Source organism: Equus asinus, chromosome 17 (assembly GCF_041296235.1).
Source record: "Equus asinus isolate D_3611 breed Donkey chromosome 17, EquAss-T2T_v2, whole genome shotgun sequence".
Lineage (NCBI taxonomy): Eukaryota > Metazoa > Chordata > Mammalia > Perissodactyla > Equidae > Equus > Equus asinus.
This window is the reverse complement of record NC_091806.1, coordinates 20,416,948-20,436,607: the sequence shown is the minus strand read 5'-3', so window position 1 is coordinate 20,436,607 and position 19,660 is coordinate 20,416,948. Positions and strand designations below refer to the sequence as shown.

The window sequence follows — 19,660 nt, the reverse complement described above, 5'->3', positions numbered from 1 at the left end:
AGTTCTTGGGTGCTTTGAGATAAATGGAATAGTCCCACAACTGTGTTCTGTTTCCTCACTCCCATACTAACACAGATTCTACCAACTTGCCTGTCTGAAACTATGTGAAAAACTTTATCTTCATTTGAAATAAGTTTTAAATGACTTGTTCTGAAATCCATGTTCATCATCATCTGGAAGTCAGTTCAGATGTCATCTGCGAAGATACAGTTTAAGCTGAAACAAGTTTGCCGGTTTTGAAGGTTATGATTAAACAAGAGAGTTTTTAGGTATTCCACTTCTGCCCAGACTGTACTTTTCCCTTTTGGTGGTTTGACCTCAAGTTGTTCTTTTTATGATTTGCCCCCCATCAGAAGACATTGTTCTGAAAGTCCTCTTCTACGTGGTGATTATGCTGATGGCGTCTCTGGAGATGCAGAGTCTACCTTCAAAATCATGATTAAAGTCCCAGTGAATTTAATTAGAGAGGAATCTTCCCTGGAGATGCACCAGCTGAAGGACTCAATAATACGCACTGTGGTTCAAACGTAGACAAAGTGTGTACAGACCTTTGCCCTTACCTCAGAAATGTTTGCCTGTTTCAATATTCACAGGACTGGCTTTTTCAGGAATTGAAATGATGGATGCAGAACATAGTAAAGTATGTATATAAAATTACTCTCCATCCTTCAGGCAAGCTAAATTCAGTGATGCTGTTTGAAGACAGGCCAGTATACCTGATTGAGAATCAAAATGTTGTTAAGGCTATTTCACTTTTATTGGTGTAAAATGCAAACTAAAAAACATTTATCTCAACAATTCCAAATTTTCTCTCCCACAAAGTTATTTTTTAACGTGAAAATATTGATTTACTATTTGTCTATTATTAGGACAAATTCTGCTGACAATGAAGTTTTGATTTCTTTGTTCACAATCAAGATTCAGACTTCTTTAGGTTACAGACACTCATACTCATTTTGAAAATCCCAGCAATTTGTTAGGTAACATTTTTCTGAAAGACTGAAATGAATCAGACTACCTGCAGGCATGGACAGAGTTGGTTACATGGAAACAGGTCAAAGTCCAGTGACGGTGCATGTGTTATTTTGCTCTCTGTGTTCACAGAAATGGCAGCAGTGCATGAAGGACAAGGGGGAAGGCAGCACAACGTGGAACCTAGGTGTAATGACTGTCTCATTATGCAGGTAACCCAGAAAGTATATTTATGCATAAGATTTTGAACTAGGCTTTACATTTACAGGAGTGCTTTAGTGGTATGGGAATTCACAGACTTAAAAGTTCTCCTTTGTAGTTCTGATAACCAGCAATATTAAGGATCCTTTGTGATCGCTAAAATATATGGAGGTTGATTCAATTGTAATACTCTTTTGCATATTTTCATATGAAAAAGTTTTAAAATAAATTTACCTCCTCTTACATCAGTATTTTTCAAAAATAATTTAAAGTGTGACTATTTAGGGATGTTATAATGGGCAGATATTTCTAAATCTCATGATAGTTTCAACTGATATGTTCTCTAAATGTCGTTTGTTAATCTGTCAAAATTAGAGGATGATGTAGCATGTTACTTCAATTCCTGTTTTTCTGTTCACAGGTGAGCTTCAGCATTTATCATATATTTGTTGACCATTTGTATGTACTCTTCATTCAACGTCTTGTTTATATGATTTGCCCACCTTGCAGTTGGTTTGTTTTTCTTTTGTTAATTGCTTAGAACTCTTTGTCTGTGTTGATGTTAACACTATATATGCCCTCTAAAATGTAAATTTTTTCCGCAAACTACTTTTGTCTATTGATATTATGGTATCTTTTCTTAAATCCTTAAAATTTTTTGAAATCTTCAAATATGTCTATTTGAGATTTCAATTATTAGTTAAGAAGATTCTTCTAAGCTTAGAATGTAGAAAGACAGCTCCTTTATTAACTGGATGATAAATATAAGTTAAATCTTGCTTTAGTTTTTAATTAAACCTTTAATTTATTTTTATTTTATTTTTCTGTAAGATATTAGCCATATGTACAATTTTATTAACTTCCAGATGGAAAGCTAGTTGTGGCAACCCATTTATATAATAATGTATCTTTTTCCCACGTACGTCTCTAATTACTTGTCTCTCCATTAGTCTGTAAGATTACTGAGGTTAGGGACCATTTTTTAAGCAGCCTTGTATTCTTATAATCTCTGAATGTACTGGAACATGATAAGTCATAATGCCTATTTGTTGAGTGAATAAACAAATCACCTTAAGATTTTAGGAAGCCACTAGTAATAATCCCATTTACAGGTAGGTTTGTTCTCAACTCTGAAATAAGATGTAGAGAAGAACCTATGGAACAAAGGAGCAATGTGACTGAGTTTGTCCTCTTGGGGCTCACTCAGAGCCCCCAGGGTCAGAAAATATTATTTGTAGTGTTCTTGCTCCTCTATATTGTGACAATGGTGGGCAACCTACTTATTGTCCTGACTGTGGTGGTCAGCCCAACCCTAGATGCCCCTATGTACTTCTTTCTTGGCTACTTATCATTTATGGATACTGTTTATTCTACTACAGTTACCCCAAATATGATTATAGACTTACTCTATGAGAAGAAAACTATTTCCTTCCAAGCTTGCATGAGCCAGCTTTTTATATGGCACTTATCTGGTGGTGCTGAGATTTTACTCCTGGTGGTCATGGCCTATGACCGCTATGTGGCCATCTGCAAACCCTTGCATTATTTGGCGATCATGAATCAACAGGTGCGTGTTCTGCTGCTTCTGTTGGCCTGGGCTGGAGCTTTTTTGCATGCTATAGTTAAACTTCTCTTGGTTTATAACCTGCCCTTCTGTGGCCCCAAGGTCGTCGACCACTTCATCTGTGACATGTACCCCTTATTAAAACTTGCCTGCACTGACACCTACATTGTTGGTCTCACTGTGGTTGCCAATGATGGGGCAATCTGTGTGGTCATTTTTATGCTCATACTCATATCCTATGGGGTCATTCTGCACTCCCTGAAGAATCTTACTCAGGAAGGGAAGCGCAAAGCCTTATCCACTTGTAGCTCCCACATCGCTGTGGTGGTCCTCTTCTTTGTCCCCTGTATTTTTGTGTATGTGAGACCTCCCTCTACCTCACCCATTGATAAATGCTTGACTGTGTTTTATGCTGTCATCACCCCTATGTTGAACCCCTTAATCTATACTCTGAGAAATGGAGAGATGAAAAATGCCATGAAAAAGCTCTGGACAAGAAAAAGAAAATGAGCCAGCAGAGAAATGTACTACATCTTTTCAATGAAGAATTGCTCCTTCCAGGAAAGTCATGTGTGATTATTTAACTGTAGTTAAATTTCTCCTCGTATTTAATAACTTGGGCATGATGATAAACATATATTACCTAAATATAGCCCATGATCAAGATACATTTTTTAAGATTTTCATAATTTATTAGGAAAATGTATTTCAGTTTTAGTTTGTAAAATGTCTCTGTTGAGACTATAGCTTTATGTTTTATGTTATGAGTTATGCTACAGTTCATGATGTAAATTAATTAGTCAATAGAAGATTTTCTCGTTTCTCTTTTAAATAATGTAACCTTTTTCAGAATTAATAGTGCTCATTACAAATTTCATAAATATAAAATAAAATATATAACAAAAACCTTGTCTCACTCCTCTCCACACAGACAGCTCATATTAATATTTAAAATATATCTTACGTTTGTATCTATGAGATACTTTAAATATGTAATTTTGTTCATATTTCTTAGTACAGTAAGGTTGAAGAGGAATGATGCTTGGGATTTCTAATATTAATCATAAGGAGGCTAAGTATATAAAAAGATTTGAACGAACAAGATAGAGATGCAGAAAAATAAATCTTGTGTATTGTTCTGATTGGGAAATCATAGTGTATCCTCAAGTGGAACAACTTTGTTTGGTGTTAAATTTTAAATTTTCGTAAAGATAATCTATTAATCTTCCCAGATAGTTTATAATATCTGATCACACCTCTTCTATTTTTCAATATCCCCATCTCATTTTTTTGCTTATAGCGTTCCACAGCCTTCTATGGTGACCCAGGCCCTACCTTTCATATGTAAAGTTAGCATAACCTATAATCCATGAGCTTCAAATATGCAATACAGAACTCTACACCAGATATTTCAGGTGATATTATTAAAAAAGATGCTGACAATATACGCTATTCTTTCTTCTCTTATTAATGGAATGTAGATTATTAGGTAATATAGAAGCCAGAATATATTGGTTTACTTGACAGAGACCTCAATCATAAAATCTTCTCTCTCTCTCTGAATGAGGCTTTAAAGAAAATATTATCATGGACATGGCAAAAAGATGGCTGTCTGTGAACTAGAAAGTGGGTCCTCACTAGACACAGGATCAGCCAGCACCTTGATCTTGGACTTCCAAGCCTCCAGAACTGTGACAAATAAATGTTTGTTGTTTAAGCCACCCAGTCTATGGTATTCTGAAATAGCAACCCAAATGAACTATGACTGACATTTAGTTAATTTTCAAATTTGTATTGTTGTTTCAATTGATGAGATTAAAATCTTTATTAATTGCCTATGTTCACTGGTCTATAAGCTTCCTGAAGTCAGGGAAAGTTACTTAGTTGTCTTTGTTGTCTCTCTTTCTTGCATAATGTCTTGGACATAGGACACACTCCATAAACTTTGTCTTTACTTGTATCCTTGAATTCTTGTTCTATGGGAATGAGAATTTTTACTGATGAATTTTGATGAACTCTTTCTACATTAAATATATATATTTGCTAAAAATATTTGCTGTTCTTTGATATTTGCTAAAAATATTAACCTTATGTTATTTGTGCTATAATTATGGGCATCTTATATAAAGATTTTATATTTTAATATTCTTTTCTTTTTTGACTTCTTCTATCACTGTTAGCACTTTCATATTTATAAAATCACTGAAGAAAATGGAATTTTCCAAGACTGGCCTCATGGCTGAGTGGTTAAGTTCACACGCTCCGCTTTGGCGGCCCAGGGTTTCACTGCTTATCAGTGCTGTGCTGCGGTGGCGTCCCACATGCCACAACTAGAAGAACTCACAACTAAAAATACACAACTATGTACTAGGGGACTTTGGGGAGAAAAAGAAAAAATAGAACCTTTAAATTGTTGTTTGTAATAACTTTTCAAAAAACTTTTTTAACCCGTCTGGAATTTAATTTTGTTTATGATTAAGAAATATCTAAGCATATTTTCCTGAAACAGGTAAAACAATCTGCCAACATTATTGTTAACATCAGTAATAATTGAAATTTTTCTATATAATATGTCATTTTATACATTTAAAGGGTTCAACCTTGGAGCCATTTCTCCTCCTTCTCCTAATACTCATTTTCCTTCTTCTTCTTTGACGTATTCCCCTACCACTAACATACTATTTCAGTGGTAAAAGATTTTTAATGTGTACTTGTATTTAGTAGGGGTGGTTTCCCCTAATTTTTCATCTTTTTCAAAAGTTTCTAACAATTCCTAAATCTTTAGTTTTCCTGATAAATTTTAGGATCATTTTGTAAAGTTTCAAAACTTCCCATAAAAATATATTTGGAATATCATGATTCTAGACTTTTATTTTAAGGAAAATGGCATGTTTTAATATCTTGTTTTCTACTAACAACTAGGTGGTCTGTAGGATCCAGGACATCTTAATTCACATTCATATTATCTTGGAAGTGATGTCTGGAAGAGATCCACGGAGTGCTTCTCCCTACCCATTTAGATGCAGGACCACAAGCAGGACAGTCATTATTTTATTCAATTCAAGGTGTCAGGCTTGAACACAATATATCTATTTACTTGGGTATTTTCAAAAAGTAGTTTTTAGTGTAGGGATATTATTCATCAAAAAATTATCAAATATTTTTGTTGTTGTTTTCAGATGCTATTGTAAAGGATACTTAACATTTTTTCCAATTGTTACTACTGCTAATATATAGAAATACAATTGAATATTTTATTTGGACCTTGAATCCTACAAACTTGCTAAATTCACTTATTTCTAGTAATCTCTGTAGATCCTTTAGGATTTTCTATGACACAATCGTTATCTACAAAAAAAAGGACAGTTCATTTCTTCATAAGATATAGGAGTATTTACCTTTCTAATTTCTTTTTGAGTCATTTTCAGAAGTATGTGTTTTTTCTATATTTTACTCATTTTATCTGTTATAAAATTTATTGGAATAATGTTTTTAACAAAAACCTTAACTATTCTTTTAAAGTCTGATGGATCTGTATGATGTCTATCTCCTTTTTCATGTCTGATATTGGTAATTTGGATTTTTCTCTCTTTTCTCTTGATCACTCTTGCTAGAAGTTTAACAGTTTTTCTATAAGAGTACCAAATTTTGGCTGTTTTGTTTTTCTCTGTTTTACGTTTTCTAATTTATTGATTTTTTATCCTATCATTATTATGTCCTTTTACTTTGGCTTTAATTTACTTCTCTTGTCCTAGCTTCTTAAGATAGAAACTTAGACAGCTGCTTTTAAGACTTTATCTTTAATATCACTATTTAAAGCTATAAATTTCCTTCTAAGTACTGTTTTGGTTGCATCTCACAAATTCCAATATGTTTTTATTGCTTATTTATAAAATCTACTTATTTCTATTATGATTTCTTCCTTGATTTATAGGTTCTTTAAATATTTATTGCTATTTCCAAATACTTGGAAGATTTTCTAGATATCTGTATTAAATTTCTATTTATGCATGAAAAATATCTCAAAACAGTGACTTGAAACAAGACACACTTCTAATCTCACAGTTTCTGTACATCAGGAAACTGGGCATGATTTATCTGGTCCTTCCACTTCAGGGTCTCTCACAAGGCTATAATCAAGGTGTTAGCTGGAGCCACAGTCTCATATGAAGGCTCAGCTGAGGAAGGATCCACTTAGCTTGCTCACATGATCATTGGCAGAATTCAATTTCTCAACATAAATTAAAAATCTCTTCAAACTATAATTCTAATTACATCCCACTGCTTTTTGAAATTGTTGTCATACATCTTACTACAGCAAATGTTATAAACCCCTGAATATATTATTAATCTTCCTTTAAATGATTACTTTTTAAAAATCATTTAAGAAAAAATAGAAAAATATATTCTCTGTTTTATCCATATATGTCATTTCCACTTTCTCCATTCTTTTCTGTAAATCCTTATTTCCACGTCTCAAATACCTAGCTGATTACTAAGCTGCTTATATGCTGGTTGAGACTACATTAAGCTCAACCAAAAAATAGCTGAAAGTCTGAAAGAGTGAGCAGAAATTTCACTTTTCTGAAATGAAGCTGAGCAGCTTCCCAGTGCAGAGGTATGGGGAAAGAGTTTGGAGTTCAAGTTCTGCTGGTTCAGAGTGACTTATTAAGGGCATCAGACTTTCCATTGAAACACAAGAAGGTGCATGCCTCACAATTAATGTCTACATCTCAGGATTAAGGAGTATACTATAGGACTTTTAGCTATTCCTCTACCAACTGGACTACCCTTTTCTTTCTTTACTCTTTACAATTTCTACCATTTAACAGTTCAGGTGGGTCAATAGAGGCATTGCATTATATCTTTCCTACAAATAATATACTTCTCAGGAAAAGCACTAAATAAACTTCAATCAAGTTCTCTCACTCAAGTAAAAAGGGATTGAGTACGTTTTCCTAACATCAACTGACTTAATGTCACACGTGAGAAGTAGCTGAGTTTTATTTTCTAGAGTCAAGATAATCTCATGGGAAAGGAATAATAGTGTCTTTCCTAAGAGTTATCACCCATTTGTGTGCTTCTTTGCTTTCTGTCATGATTTTCCCTTTTAACCATTTATTACCCTTCTGAACCCAATTTCAGATTTTGATTTAGCCATTATTGTTTGAGTTGTGAGGGGTATAATATGTTCATGTGATATACTTCTTAGTCCATTTATGCCCACTAGACATGGGGAAATTTGTTTGCCTTGGTTCAATAAGATGAAATTTGGGGGAGAAAATTGGCACGTTATGTATTGTTCCAACAGCTTGATAGTGTTTTCATTTATGATTTGGATCATAGGCTAAATGAAGTCCAAAGTGGAATTAAAAGTCTATTTCAAGATAAATCTATTTGAGGTCACCAGGTCACATCATTTATCTCATATATTCAAGTGGCTACTCCTGGAGGTTAGGTCAAAGGCATTCTATTCTTTTTTGAGTCAATACCTGGATTCTTTGGGGGGATCAACATTACCCACTTTAATCTTCCTTCTGAATACTGTAAGACCTTCCACAACAGCATTCTTTGTCACGGATATCATGATTATCCGTTCATCGAGGGCTTATTTGTCTGACAAAATGATGAAGCTATTACCTACAACCCATGGATTTATAAATATCCAGACATTGCTCTGAAGGTGAGGACCAAATGCTCCTTGCACTGATAGATAGGCTGCTCATATATCGGGCCACTGGGTGGACTTAACTTTGTCTTATTTGACCTACATTTTACCTTTTACATTTCAAGGGGAATTTTAGCAGATTTCCATGTGAATCCTACCCTTCAGTTTGGGAACTTCCATTGGGGAATCAAGTATCTTGTGTTTCTTTAGCAGGAAGCGAATAATTAAATTCATATCATTTAGCAATAAAAGTGAGTGGCCAACTCTGCCAGAGGTTCTATTTTGTTCTGAAAGTTATGCTTGTGAATATGAAGTACTTCCCCTGTGCCACCTCTCATAGCATATTTCTGTATATACTATTTCCATTTCATTAAAGAACTTTGTTATTCTACTCCATTTTTATGGAATGACCTTCTGACATCACCCATGGCATAAAGGACACTGGTGATGCATTTAAGTTGTGTCTACAAACATCCAAAGACTTTCAGTGGTTGTCTTTCAAATAAGCTGCTTCTGGACACTGAATCAAGGAATTATTGAATCCCAAATCCCAGTGTTCATTAAGGGTAGCAGTATTTGGCCTCTGCCAAAGTCTCCTGGCTGCAAATATCTATATGGTAGACACTTCTGATAATATCTGAGCACTGATATTATGGGATTCCAGGGAACTTCCCATTAAAATCTAGAGCCAGGGTCATTTCTTCCTTGTTACTAGGACTTGAAAGGGATAGAGGTGTGTTTGGCAGGGTTGGTAGAATGTCTCTAATGATCAAGGACCGTGTTATTCCTAGAAACTTGTCTGATTGCTTCAGGCTCTGTATTTTGACTAGATTGATGGGTCATATTTCACTAACCATATGTATCATAGCTTTTATATTCTCTCAAGCTTCTTCCTCTGAAAAAAAACTATTATGTTGTTATCAGTGTAATAAATTCACCTACTTTGAGTATAGTCACATCTAAATTTCATTAAAAACTATGGCAGTATGCTAAGTATATATATCCTTGGGACAAAATGGTAAACATATATGGCATTGCTTTCCACATAAAAGAAAACTATGCCTGACATTCCTTTGATTCTAAAAGTTCATGTGGAAACATAAAGATATGCAAATCGCAGTTAAATTTGAAAGAGTAATGAGGTATTCTAGATGACAATACAGATTATAATGTTGCAACAAGTAAAATCATGTGATAGTTTCAAAAAAATATATATATATAAATGAATAAAAGGACTTATAAAATAACCCAATTTCACATACATATTTGAAATGAGGGTATTTCAGTTAGGATAGTTTTGCTTGTAAATGACAAAAAACTCAACTCAAATTGTTTTGAAATATAAAGATACTTGTTGATTGGCTAACTTAACTGCAAACTTCGAAGTTATGGAAACCTTCATAATTAGTTGATCAAATGGATCAATTATGTTATAAAGGAATTCTTTTCTTAATTCACCACGTCCCATTTGTCACAGTCTTGGATTTATCTTAAATCTGGCTCCAATAGTGCTAGAAGGATTGCTATATGTAGCAAGTCAGAAAGAGGTTCTTTCTATGACTCTGGTAGAGGTAACTGACCCTGATTATCAGGTGGAAATGAAGATACTATAACACAGTGGTGACAAGGAAAATTATTTTTGCCTCTCAGGCGATCCACTTGGCTACCTCTTGCTTCTGTCATCCAATTGTGACAGTAAAAGAGAAAATACAGGAACCTTGGCCTGAAAAGACATAATGAAGAGGTGATAAGACATTTTTGGGGTGAAGTTCTGGGCTACATCTCTAGGTAAGTCACTGAGACCAGTCATGGTGTTAGTGAAAGGTGAAATAAGAACTGAATTGATAATGAAGGAAGAAGATGATGAGCGGAAGTTGCAACTCTAACATCCGCTGCAGTAGTAATGTACATAGCTTATCCATCTAACCGTTCTCTTCTAATTTTCCCCCAGAAAGAGGATCCTAGTGGAGCTGTCCCCATAATGTATATGATAAAATGGACTCAAGCAGCATAAGAGGTGGACTGTGGTGTATACGGTGATCTACTACCCTGCTCTCCGTTTGGGGAAGAAGACTTTGTTGCTCCTGCTGCTGTGAGTGCTGTTAGTAGTCATTCTCTTCAAGGTTAGCTTCTTCAAGGTTCATATAAGTTGCAGAAGGCCTCTTTATCAAAGGTCTCATGCCCTTTCCCAGAGCAGTCCCTCACTGTCTCCAGATCAATAATTAGATTCAGGTGTCAGTAGAGCCAAAAGAGGAAATACAGTTGTGTTTTAGAAGGAAATAGTTTATTTAACTAAAAATATTGCAGAATCTGGGTAATATGTACTGGTAATAGCTGGAGTAAAATAGGTGGAAATGGATCTCTTGGATATTGAAACAGAGGAGGGCAAAATATAAGGTTATACGAGGGAAAGTATTAGCATGGGGATATTCTGTCATGAATATGCACGAGATAAAATATAAGATGACTAAAAGTTACTGAGCACATACTGTATGCCAAACACATAGGAGACTATTCTAAACTTTCAGAGTAGGGTCTTCCAAGTGGTACCATAACTCAGCTTTCAGTAGGCCATTCCAACGTGCTATTCAACCAGTTGCTTCTAGGTGATGGACAATATGGTTACACCAGTGAATTCTATGGTGGTGAGCAATTTGCTTTACTTTATTTACTGTAAAATGTGTCTTTTGGTTAGCGACGACAATGAGTGGAATACCATGTCAATGGATAAATGGTTCTGATCCATGAATAATCAGGCAGACTGAAGCACTGCAAGTAGAAGGGACAAATATTTACCGAGAACATATGATGCGAAGATGCTGGCTCCTCTAGGTTGAGGCGTTTCAATGAAGTAATCTGCCACAGGTTGTTGGCTGGTTTCCCTAGATTATTGTGCCCTGTTAAGAAGTCAGTGATGGACTTTACTGATGGAATTTTGGACATTCAGCAGTACTAAAGCCAGCTCAGGATTGGTGAAAGATAGATCATGTTGTTCACTGAGCCTATGTAGAGCATTCGTCTCTGCGATAGTGACCACAAAAGTAGCTGGGGAAAATGCTGAATGATATGCACAAGACAGGTCCTCTTGTCAACCGAACTTTTGAGACCCTTCTCTGCAGTGATCTCTGATGGTACTTATACAAGAAACAAACCTTGTGGCATTCGGTGTCTATTCTAGGGGATCTATCCACATACCACTCCTCCAAACTGCTTTGTTGTCCATTCTTCCATTTGTTTTCCTTTCCCTCAATAGTTGTTCAAATCCGTAGTGATGGTCCACAAGTCAGCGTAGGTCCATAACTCAGGCCATTTCTCCTTCTATGTGAAGTGCAAAACCATATGTACTGCTCAAACTACTGCTTACTGGGAGGATTTCCCTTCACTACAACCCTTTAGGATCATCAAGTGAGAATGCAGTGCAGCAACTGCCTAATTTAGTGGTTGCTGCAAAATATGCAGATTTATTCATACATTTACTCTTATTTTTATTCTTTCCATCCCTCTGCTTATTTTGGCCTCACTTTTCTGTTATGTTAACAACTTCTTGAAAATACATTTAGTGCATTGGTTTTTCAAGATTTATCATTTTCTAATACACACAAATAAGATTTTAGTTGACTCTCACAAGTTTTGATATGTTTTAATTCGTTACTGTTGAGCTCAAAATATTTTCTAATTTCTCTCATGATTTACTTTACCCATGAGTTACTTAGAAATGCACTGTTTAATTTTCAAAAACACAGGAGTTTTCTAGTTTTAGACTTTTATTTTCTAGCTTATTTTCCTCATGTTCAGAGACACAACTTATGAATATAATTTTGAAATTTTTTGAGAATTGCTTTATGGCCCAGCATATAACCAATTTTGAAAAATGTTCCATGTGCACTTGGAAAGAGTATGTATTTTGCAGTTGTTGGATGCATTGCTTTCTTATGTCAATAGATTACATTTGTTAATGATGTTGTCTAAATTTTTTATATCTTTATGAATTTTTGGTGTGTATGTTCTTGCAATTACTGAGACGTGTTAATCTCTCTATTATTGCTGATTTATCTCTTATTCCTTTTAGTTCAATCTATGTTTTTTTTTTAAAAAGTTATGAAACTATGCTTTTAGTTGCATATCAGCTTAAAATTGTTATATATTTCTTCTCTATTGACGTTTTGCAGTTGTAAAACTTCTGTATGTGGAAATGTGTCCTGCCTTGAAGTCTACTTTTTTCTGATATTAGTATAGAAACAGTGCACTTTTTTTCAGTTAGATTTTATGCAGTTTATTCCACTATTTTATTTTCACGTTTTATCCTCATATTTAAGATGTTCATCTTGTAAGGTTCATGCCATTGAGCTCTGTTTTCATTTGGCACTCTGAAGATGTCATTCCTCTTCTTGCTTTCAGTCCTTTTAAGAAATTGGTTGTCAGCATTGTTGTTACTTCCTTGAATGCAATATGTCCTTAGGTTTTCTCTGTCTTTTGGGTTTATGCTGTACCATTTCTATTTATCCTTTTTGAAAATTTATCCTCTTAAAATTTTATTCTTCATGAAATTTGTAACTCCCTATGAATATACAGCTTAATGTCTTTCAGGAATTTTGGAAAAATTTCAGCCATATCTCTTCAAATATTTTGCCTAGTCTCTTTCTTTTATCTTTCTGGAATTATAGTTAAATTTAAAGTATGTTGGAGCTACACATTGTGCCTTTTAAATGTATTTTGTGCTATTTTCTGCATTGTCCAAACTTTTATCTCTCTCTGCTTTTGTTTGCATATTCTCTTCTAATCTTACTTCCCATTTATGAATCCTCTATTCATATGTGTCTACTTTGCTGTTAAAACCAATGATTGAGTTCTTAATTTCAGTTACTATATATTTTAGTTTTCAAATTTCTTTTATTCAATTTATTATCCATCTTGATCTTTAATTATTTGAACACACTAGGTTTATTTTAAAATGCTTGTTTTTTCATAGTCTGGATCATCTATACCTGTTTCTATTACCATTGCTTTTCACTTAGGCCTTGTATTCTCCTATGCTTTGTTGTTTTTGTTTTTGTGCCAGATTTTATATTTCAAAAGCTGTGGAGATAATTCAAGGATTTTATGATGTTTTCTTCTTTAAGAGGATTTTGTTTTGTTTCTAGCTACCAGCTAGGCTTGGGGAAAAATAAATCCCAGATAATCTAATCTAATCAAGAAATTAGATGATTAAGGTTGGCTCGAGGTTCTCTGAGAACTACTCTATAGTAGTAGAAATATTTACCATGATTCCAAGAGTAAAGCCCTTTGTGGTCTCAAATGAGAGCCTGTTTGTTTACAAAAGCCTCTTCTTGATAGACCCACAATTTCATTTGTTGTTGCCCAGGGTAAAGCATCTGTGGAAGTTCCACTTAGCTTTTCAGCCTTTCATTTGTGGCTTTTAGAATTGGGCCATATCTTCAGAAAAAGAAGCAGTGAAATGCAGGGTTTTAGCTCTCTAGTTTCTCTTCTCTTCAAAATTTTGAACCTACAAATCCTCGATTCCTTGTTAGATCTCTGATACTTTTAAACACATACATTTTATATTTTTCTAGCTCTTCCAATTGTTCTTATTGGAAGATTTGATGCAGAACAACCCATTCTTACTTTTCCAGATGACAAATATTATCTCTCTATTTAATTTTCTAGTTTGGAATGGATGTGGCTTGTAGAGAATTTACTGTGTATTATTACGTATTTTTAGGCAATGTCTATACCAGTTAGTATTTTAAGTGTATTATTCTTATTGGGGCACATAAATTCAGCCTCTGGGCTGCAGTAGACATCATCTTTCTAGAAAATCCCTTCACTTCATTCAGTTACACAGAAAGCTTTAGTAGTTCTTTGCATTCAGCTGGAAGGGGGACATAGAGAACTATACCTATGCATATATTAGTTCTCCAGCTCTGAGTCATAATTCAGTTCACAGGAACCCTGATCATATCAGATAGTTCTCTTAAATTAATAATAACTACTATATCCTTTGCCATTCACTGGTAAGAGAGGAAAAGTGCTTAGATCTATTCTTTAAGTCTTACAAATAATACACGTAACATTTGGGCTTACTGGTTTTCTTCCATTTATTAGGTAAGCTGAAAACTTCCAACTTTTGATGTGGCTTAGTACATAATAAAGATCTTCAGATGGTTCATACAGGTAGTTAATGACTCTTTACCTAAGACCCTTATGACCTAGAAAATTCAATATTAAACTAAATATGTGTGGAGATGAACATCCTCAGTGGAACCCATAGTAAGGTTTGATGTACAGGCAGGCTCTTGTTGAAAACTAATTCCTTTCCTGTAGAAACAGTTACCAGTTGATATTGAACTAAAATTAAGGGAATGAATATCATTATGATTCCACCTGACATAGATTCAGACAGTTCTCAACAACCTCCACTCCAATAGAGAACTACAGGTCTGTGATCACTTGTCTTTTCAAGAATTGAAATATCTACCATGTCTACTCAGGTAAGGGAAACATAAGAAAAAGTTAACAAATGGGACTATATGAGACTAAAAAGCTTCTGCAAAGCAAAGGAAACCATGAAGAAAATGAAAAGACAACCCACCAACTGGGAGAAAATATTTGCAAATCATTTATCAGACAAGAGGTTGATCTCCAAAGTAGATAAAGAACTCACACAACTCAACAACAACAAAAAGCAAACAACCGGATCAAAAAATGGGCAGAGGATATGAATAGACATTTTTCCAAGGAAGATATAGAGATGGCCAACAAGCACATGAAAAGATGTTCATCATGACTAATTAGTGGGGAAATGCAAGTCAAAACTACAATGAGATATCACCTTACACCAGTCAGAATGGTTATAATTACCAAGAAAAAAAATCAGCAAATGTTGGAGAGGATGTGGAGCACCACGCTGCTAGTGGGAATGCAAACTTGTGCAACCAGTATGGAAAACAGTATGGAGATTCTTCAAAAAACTAAAAATAGAAATACCATATGACCCAGCTATCCTGCTACTGGGTATATACACAAACAAGGTGAAATCAACAATCCAAAGTAACATATACACCCCTATGTTCATTGCGTCACTATCCACAATAGCCAAGACATAGAAACAATGTAAGTGCTCATCGACTGATGATTGGATAAAGATGTGATATATATATATACAATGGAACTGTACTCAGCCATAGAAAAAGACAAATTCATCCCATTTGCAACAACGTGGACGGACCTGGAGGATATTATGCTAAGCAAAATAAGCCAGACTGAGAAAGACAAACACCAGATGATTTCAGTCATATGTGGAATATAAGCAAATACATGGACAAAGAAAACAGTTCAGTAGTTACCAGGGAAAGGGGGGTGGGGCGGTAGGCGCAAGGGCTGAAAGGGAGCACTTGTGTGGTGAAAGACAAAAATAATGTACAACTGAAATTTCGCAATGATGTAAACTATTATGAATCTCAATAAAAAACAATTAGGAAGGAAAAAGAAAAATGGGAAAAATATTTTAAAATATACTACATGAATCTGAGTTTGTTTTAATTATGGAAAACTCATTCTTGGGTAAACTAACTTTATTTGATATGCAAATACAAGCCTTAATAATCTGAGGAAAAATGAGTACAGGTCTTAGGGAAGAATTCAGGTCTTTGATGGATTATTCATGAAAAGGCAAAAAATTACGTTTGAAGATTAGTTTTTCCATGTGTAATAGTTTCAGAACAGAAGTGCCACCACCTTCTCCTAAAATAAATTTATTTTCAGAAATTAAAAAAAAAGAATTCAAATATCAACTTCAATTACTTCTCAGTCTTAGTGCTTTCTCCCTCTGAGCCTCAGGGCCCCTTGAGCAAAGGTTATAACAGCTGCAGTAAGGAGCTCTTTTGTTGAGGATGTGAATCACAAGGAAACTTGAAACTGATTTTCCTTTCATTTTGGCTGAAATACTTGCCTTGCCTAAATATTTCCTAACATGAAGCTCTTAATTTGTTATTTACTTTATTTAACATTTTTTTCTTTTCACATTATTGGCTTTTCACATATTTGGCTGTTTACTACTCTTTGTTGGCAAGAGCCAAATCTTTTTTTCTCTATGGATTATTCTAGGGGAGAACACTGTCCAGAAGAGGTTACTTTACTTGAATTTGTTCCACATATTCTAATAAACTAATCTATAGTGACCTTACATCATCTTTCATTTAAAACAGCATGATGTAAAAACCGTAGGCTGAGTTCATGCAAATAAATGGAAGCATTATTTTCCTTATGGAGTGGCCCAAGAGATTTCCAGGATGGAGTCTATCTTCAACTCATGTCTGGTCCTCTAGATGTTTTCATGTTATATTTTCCTGTTCATAGATATCCTTCATTGCTTGTAGAAATTTATTAAATTTCTCAATTTTCTTGGAGGAAGTTGGATAGATGTAGAGACATGCTTTTAATTAGGGAGGAAGCAGCCTTAGGGATGAGCTATTTGAATGATTGAAAGTCTAAAGAGTTCTGCTGTTACCAGGAGGAATGCTCTCATTGGTTATTCTAGGAAGTTAAATCCCAGTATTTGTCTTGTTAGGCACCTGGATATATTAATGGTTAGAGACATGAATGTCATCCTAAATCCTCAAAGTAAAGTACTTTTTCGTTGCCTCACTGTAACTGACTGAGGAGAAACATTCAAATAACCAATGTCAGTGTTAAAAAATTTGGGGGCAGTTTGTTTTGGCAAGGAAGGGGCTTGGCCAAGTTAATCTCCACTAATTACATCACTTTTTACATAGTCTGAGAACAGAGCAGCTTTGTTTATCTTTGAAGAAATTTTCCCAGCAGGTGAGAATGTTCAATTATCTTTGCACAGTAAATATTTATGTTGTATTTAAAACTGTCTTTATATTCTAGGCATCCACACCCAATACTTCCACGTTTATCTAAAAGATTGAGGTAATGGGGAACCTGAGTGGAAGTATGGAAAGTGCGGCCACCTGAAGTTATTTCTAGATCCACTGATCAGTCATACGTGACTGTGTGTTCTGTGTTCACACATAGGTATATGAAGGTCTACGTTACCCTCAGTGAATGAAGCACTGATTTTAGAGATCAAGGAAAAAACCAAGAGGTGAGTTCTTGAAAAATCAACAGGGGATACTCATTGAAAAGTCATATGTTTAAAGATAGCTAATTCTTAAATATCATATATTTTCATTGGACGAAGTCTGAATTGAGTAAAGTAAGCTAGGAACACACAGAAATAAACCAGAATATACAAAGTGTATTTACTTTTAGTATTACAGCCTGACAGATGTTTGTTGTCCGTTTCACCAAATAACAAAGAGAAACGTGCAATGCATTACAAGTACACTCATGAATTAATAATCTTGGTTCACGGGCTATTATATTTTATGTGATATGTTAATATTTATAATTACTTTTACATGTTTAGAGAATTTAAAATCATATGTCATACCAAACGTGTTAGAATATAAAGCAATGAAAAACTATTTTGTTCTGGGAGCTTGATGAGGGCTTTTATGTGTGAATCTTTTAGAACTATCACAGCAACCACGTTTGTACACATTCATAAAGAAACCCATACTCAGGGAAGTGTCTTGCTTGCTGTCACTTAGAGGCATAAAATTGTAAAATTGTAAAGGACTGTAGTATTTTTCTACCTATAGTATTTTAATGTCTTTTTAAAAAATCATATTCTTAAGAAACTACGTTAAATGATAGTTACAAAATAAAGAAGTGTTAACTTACTGGTTTAATTTGAAAACCTAGTAATACTATCTTTTGGTTTTTATAGTATCAAATCTTTGATGACTTAAACTACGGAGAATATGTTATATACCTAATTTTCACATATAAATAATTTAACTGGTAGTAGAAGATTCATCCTGGTGAAATCCAATATTGATGATTAATGAGAGTAAGAGCACTAGATTCTGCAGAAAGTAAGGAGTGAAAAAAAGTAATTGGATATAGATGACCTTTTACTCTTATGTTCTTCAACAGGTGAGCCTTTAACAACCTACAGCTTCCACAACGACAGAACTTCTGAATCAAGTGGGAGCAGTGATGTGAGTGAGTGTGTGGAATGTTCACCACAGAGGCCTTCTAAAGAAGGGGGCAGTGATGTGAATGAGTGTGTGGAATGTTCCCCACAGCGGATTTTTAAAGAAAACTCAGACTTTCCTGCATATATCCTCCCCGCCTGCCAAATCCGTGTGAATGGAATCAACTTGTCTACATCTGAGGTTTAATAATTGTGTAAAGTTTTTCGAGCAGTGAATAATCTGCAAATTTGGGTTTGTGTCTGTAATTATACAATTCTTCTCTCTTGTTTAATTCTGTCCTTACCATCAGATGTAAGGTCTCTGAGAAATGAATGCTTCCTTTCCTTTTGAATTTTCTTTTCTTTTTTTACTAGGATGTGCTCTGTGTTTATTTGCTATGGCTTCCCAAGGAGCCTCCTGGGTAACCCCTGGAAGCCTCAGGGAATTGGGCTTCCAGCTCTTGTTCACTAAAGGAAATGTTTTTGAAGATTTTTTTAAAGAATATGACTTCACTTCATTATCACATTAATATTCTTATTGGGTGAACATTCATTTCTCAAATATAATTTCTTCTTACTGATTTGATCCTTCTTTTCTTTCATTTTCTACTTTTTTTCTAGTATTATGCTTGCTTCTAGCTAAAATACATTCCATCATAGGCAAATATTACTAGTCATATATACTAAAATAGATAATTCCTAAATATACCTTCTTATCTTATACCCAAATTGGGGTTCATGAATTCTATCTATGATATTCTTTTTATCCTGGACTATGTCTATAATTCTTATCAAATTGACAAAGATCCAGATGGCTTGTTCTGATGCAGTGTTCATAGTGAGGCACTCAAGAACATTAATAATAGCTGTCATTCATTGAGGCTTTATCAGGTGCCAGGCACTTACCAGGTTTTAGGGACTTTATATATAATAAAACAACCACCCCAATAGGTAGGCACGATTGGTATCCCCATTTCAAAAATGATGAAATTGAAGCATAGAGAGGTTTATTAAGTTGCCCAGTGTCACCTAGATAGTAGGTGGCAAAGCTGAGATTCCAACACAGACAGAGCAGCTCCAGAGTCCACATTACTCATCACTGTGCTGTCTTCTCTCTCCAAAGATCTTTTGGATCTTAAATAGGTACACACTGAATGAGAAACTTGTAGTCACTACTTGGTCTCTGTGGTTATCAAATCCCGTTACCACTGGC

At 34.6% G+C, this 19,660-nt stretch overlaps 1 protein-coding gene across 1 annotated transcript; it reads left to right on the top strand.

The window, feature by feature from the left end:
* The first annotated feature begins 2,329 nt into the window (after positions 1 to 2,329).
* LOC139040549 (olfactory receptor 4A47-like) lies at positions 2,330 to 18,655 on the top strand. Its single transcript, XM_070487308.1, has 3 exons — positions 2,330 to 3,238; positions 7,153 to 7,192; positions 18,408 to 18,655. The coding sequence occupies exons 1-3, from the start codon at positions 2,330 to 2,332 to the stop codon at positions 18,653 to 18,655; spliced, it is 1,197 nt and encodes a 398-aa protein (XP_070343409.1).
* The last annotated feature ends 1,005 nt before the right edge of the window (positions 18,656 to 19,660 follow it).

What these genes read in the sequence shown, in the direction of transcription:
- LOC139040549 (XM_070487308.1), top strand. Translation starts at nt 2,330, where the DNA reads ATGGAACAAAGGAGCAATGTGACTGAGTTTGTCCTCTTGGGGCTCACT. An exon ending in AAAAGCTCTGGACAAGAAAA is followed by an intron (nt 3,239 to 7,152) that starts AGAAAATGAGCC and finishes ATATTCTCTGTT; the next exon opens with TTATCCATATATGTCATTTC. An exon ending in CACTTTCTCCATTCTTTTCT is followed by an intron (nt 7,193 to 18,407) that starts GTAAATCCTTAT and finishes GTTCTTCAACAG; the next exon opens with GTGAGCCTTTAACAACCTAC.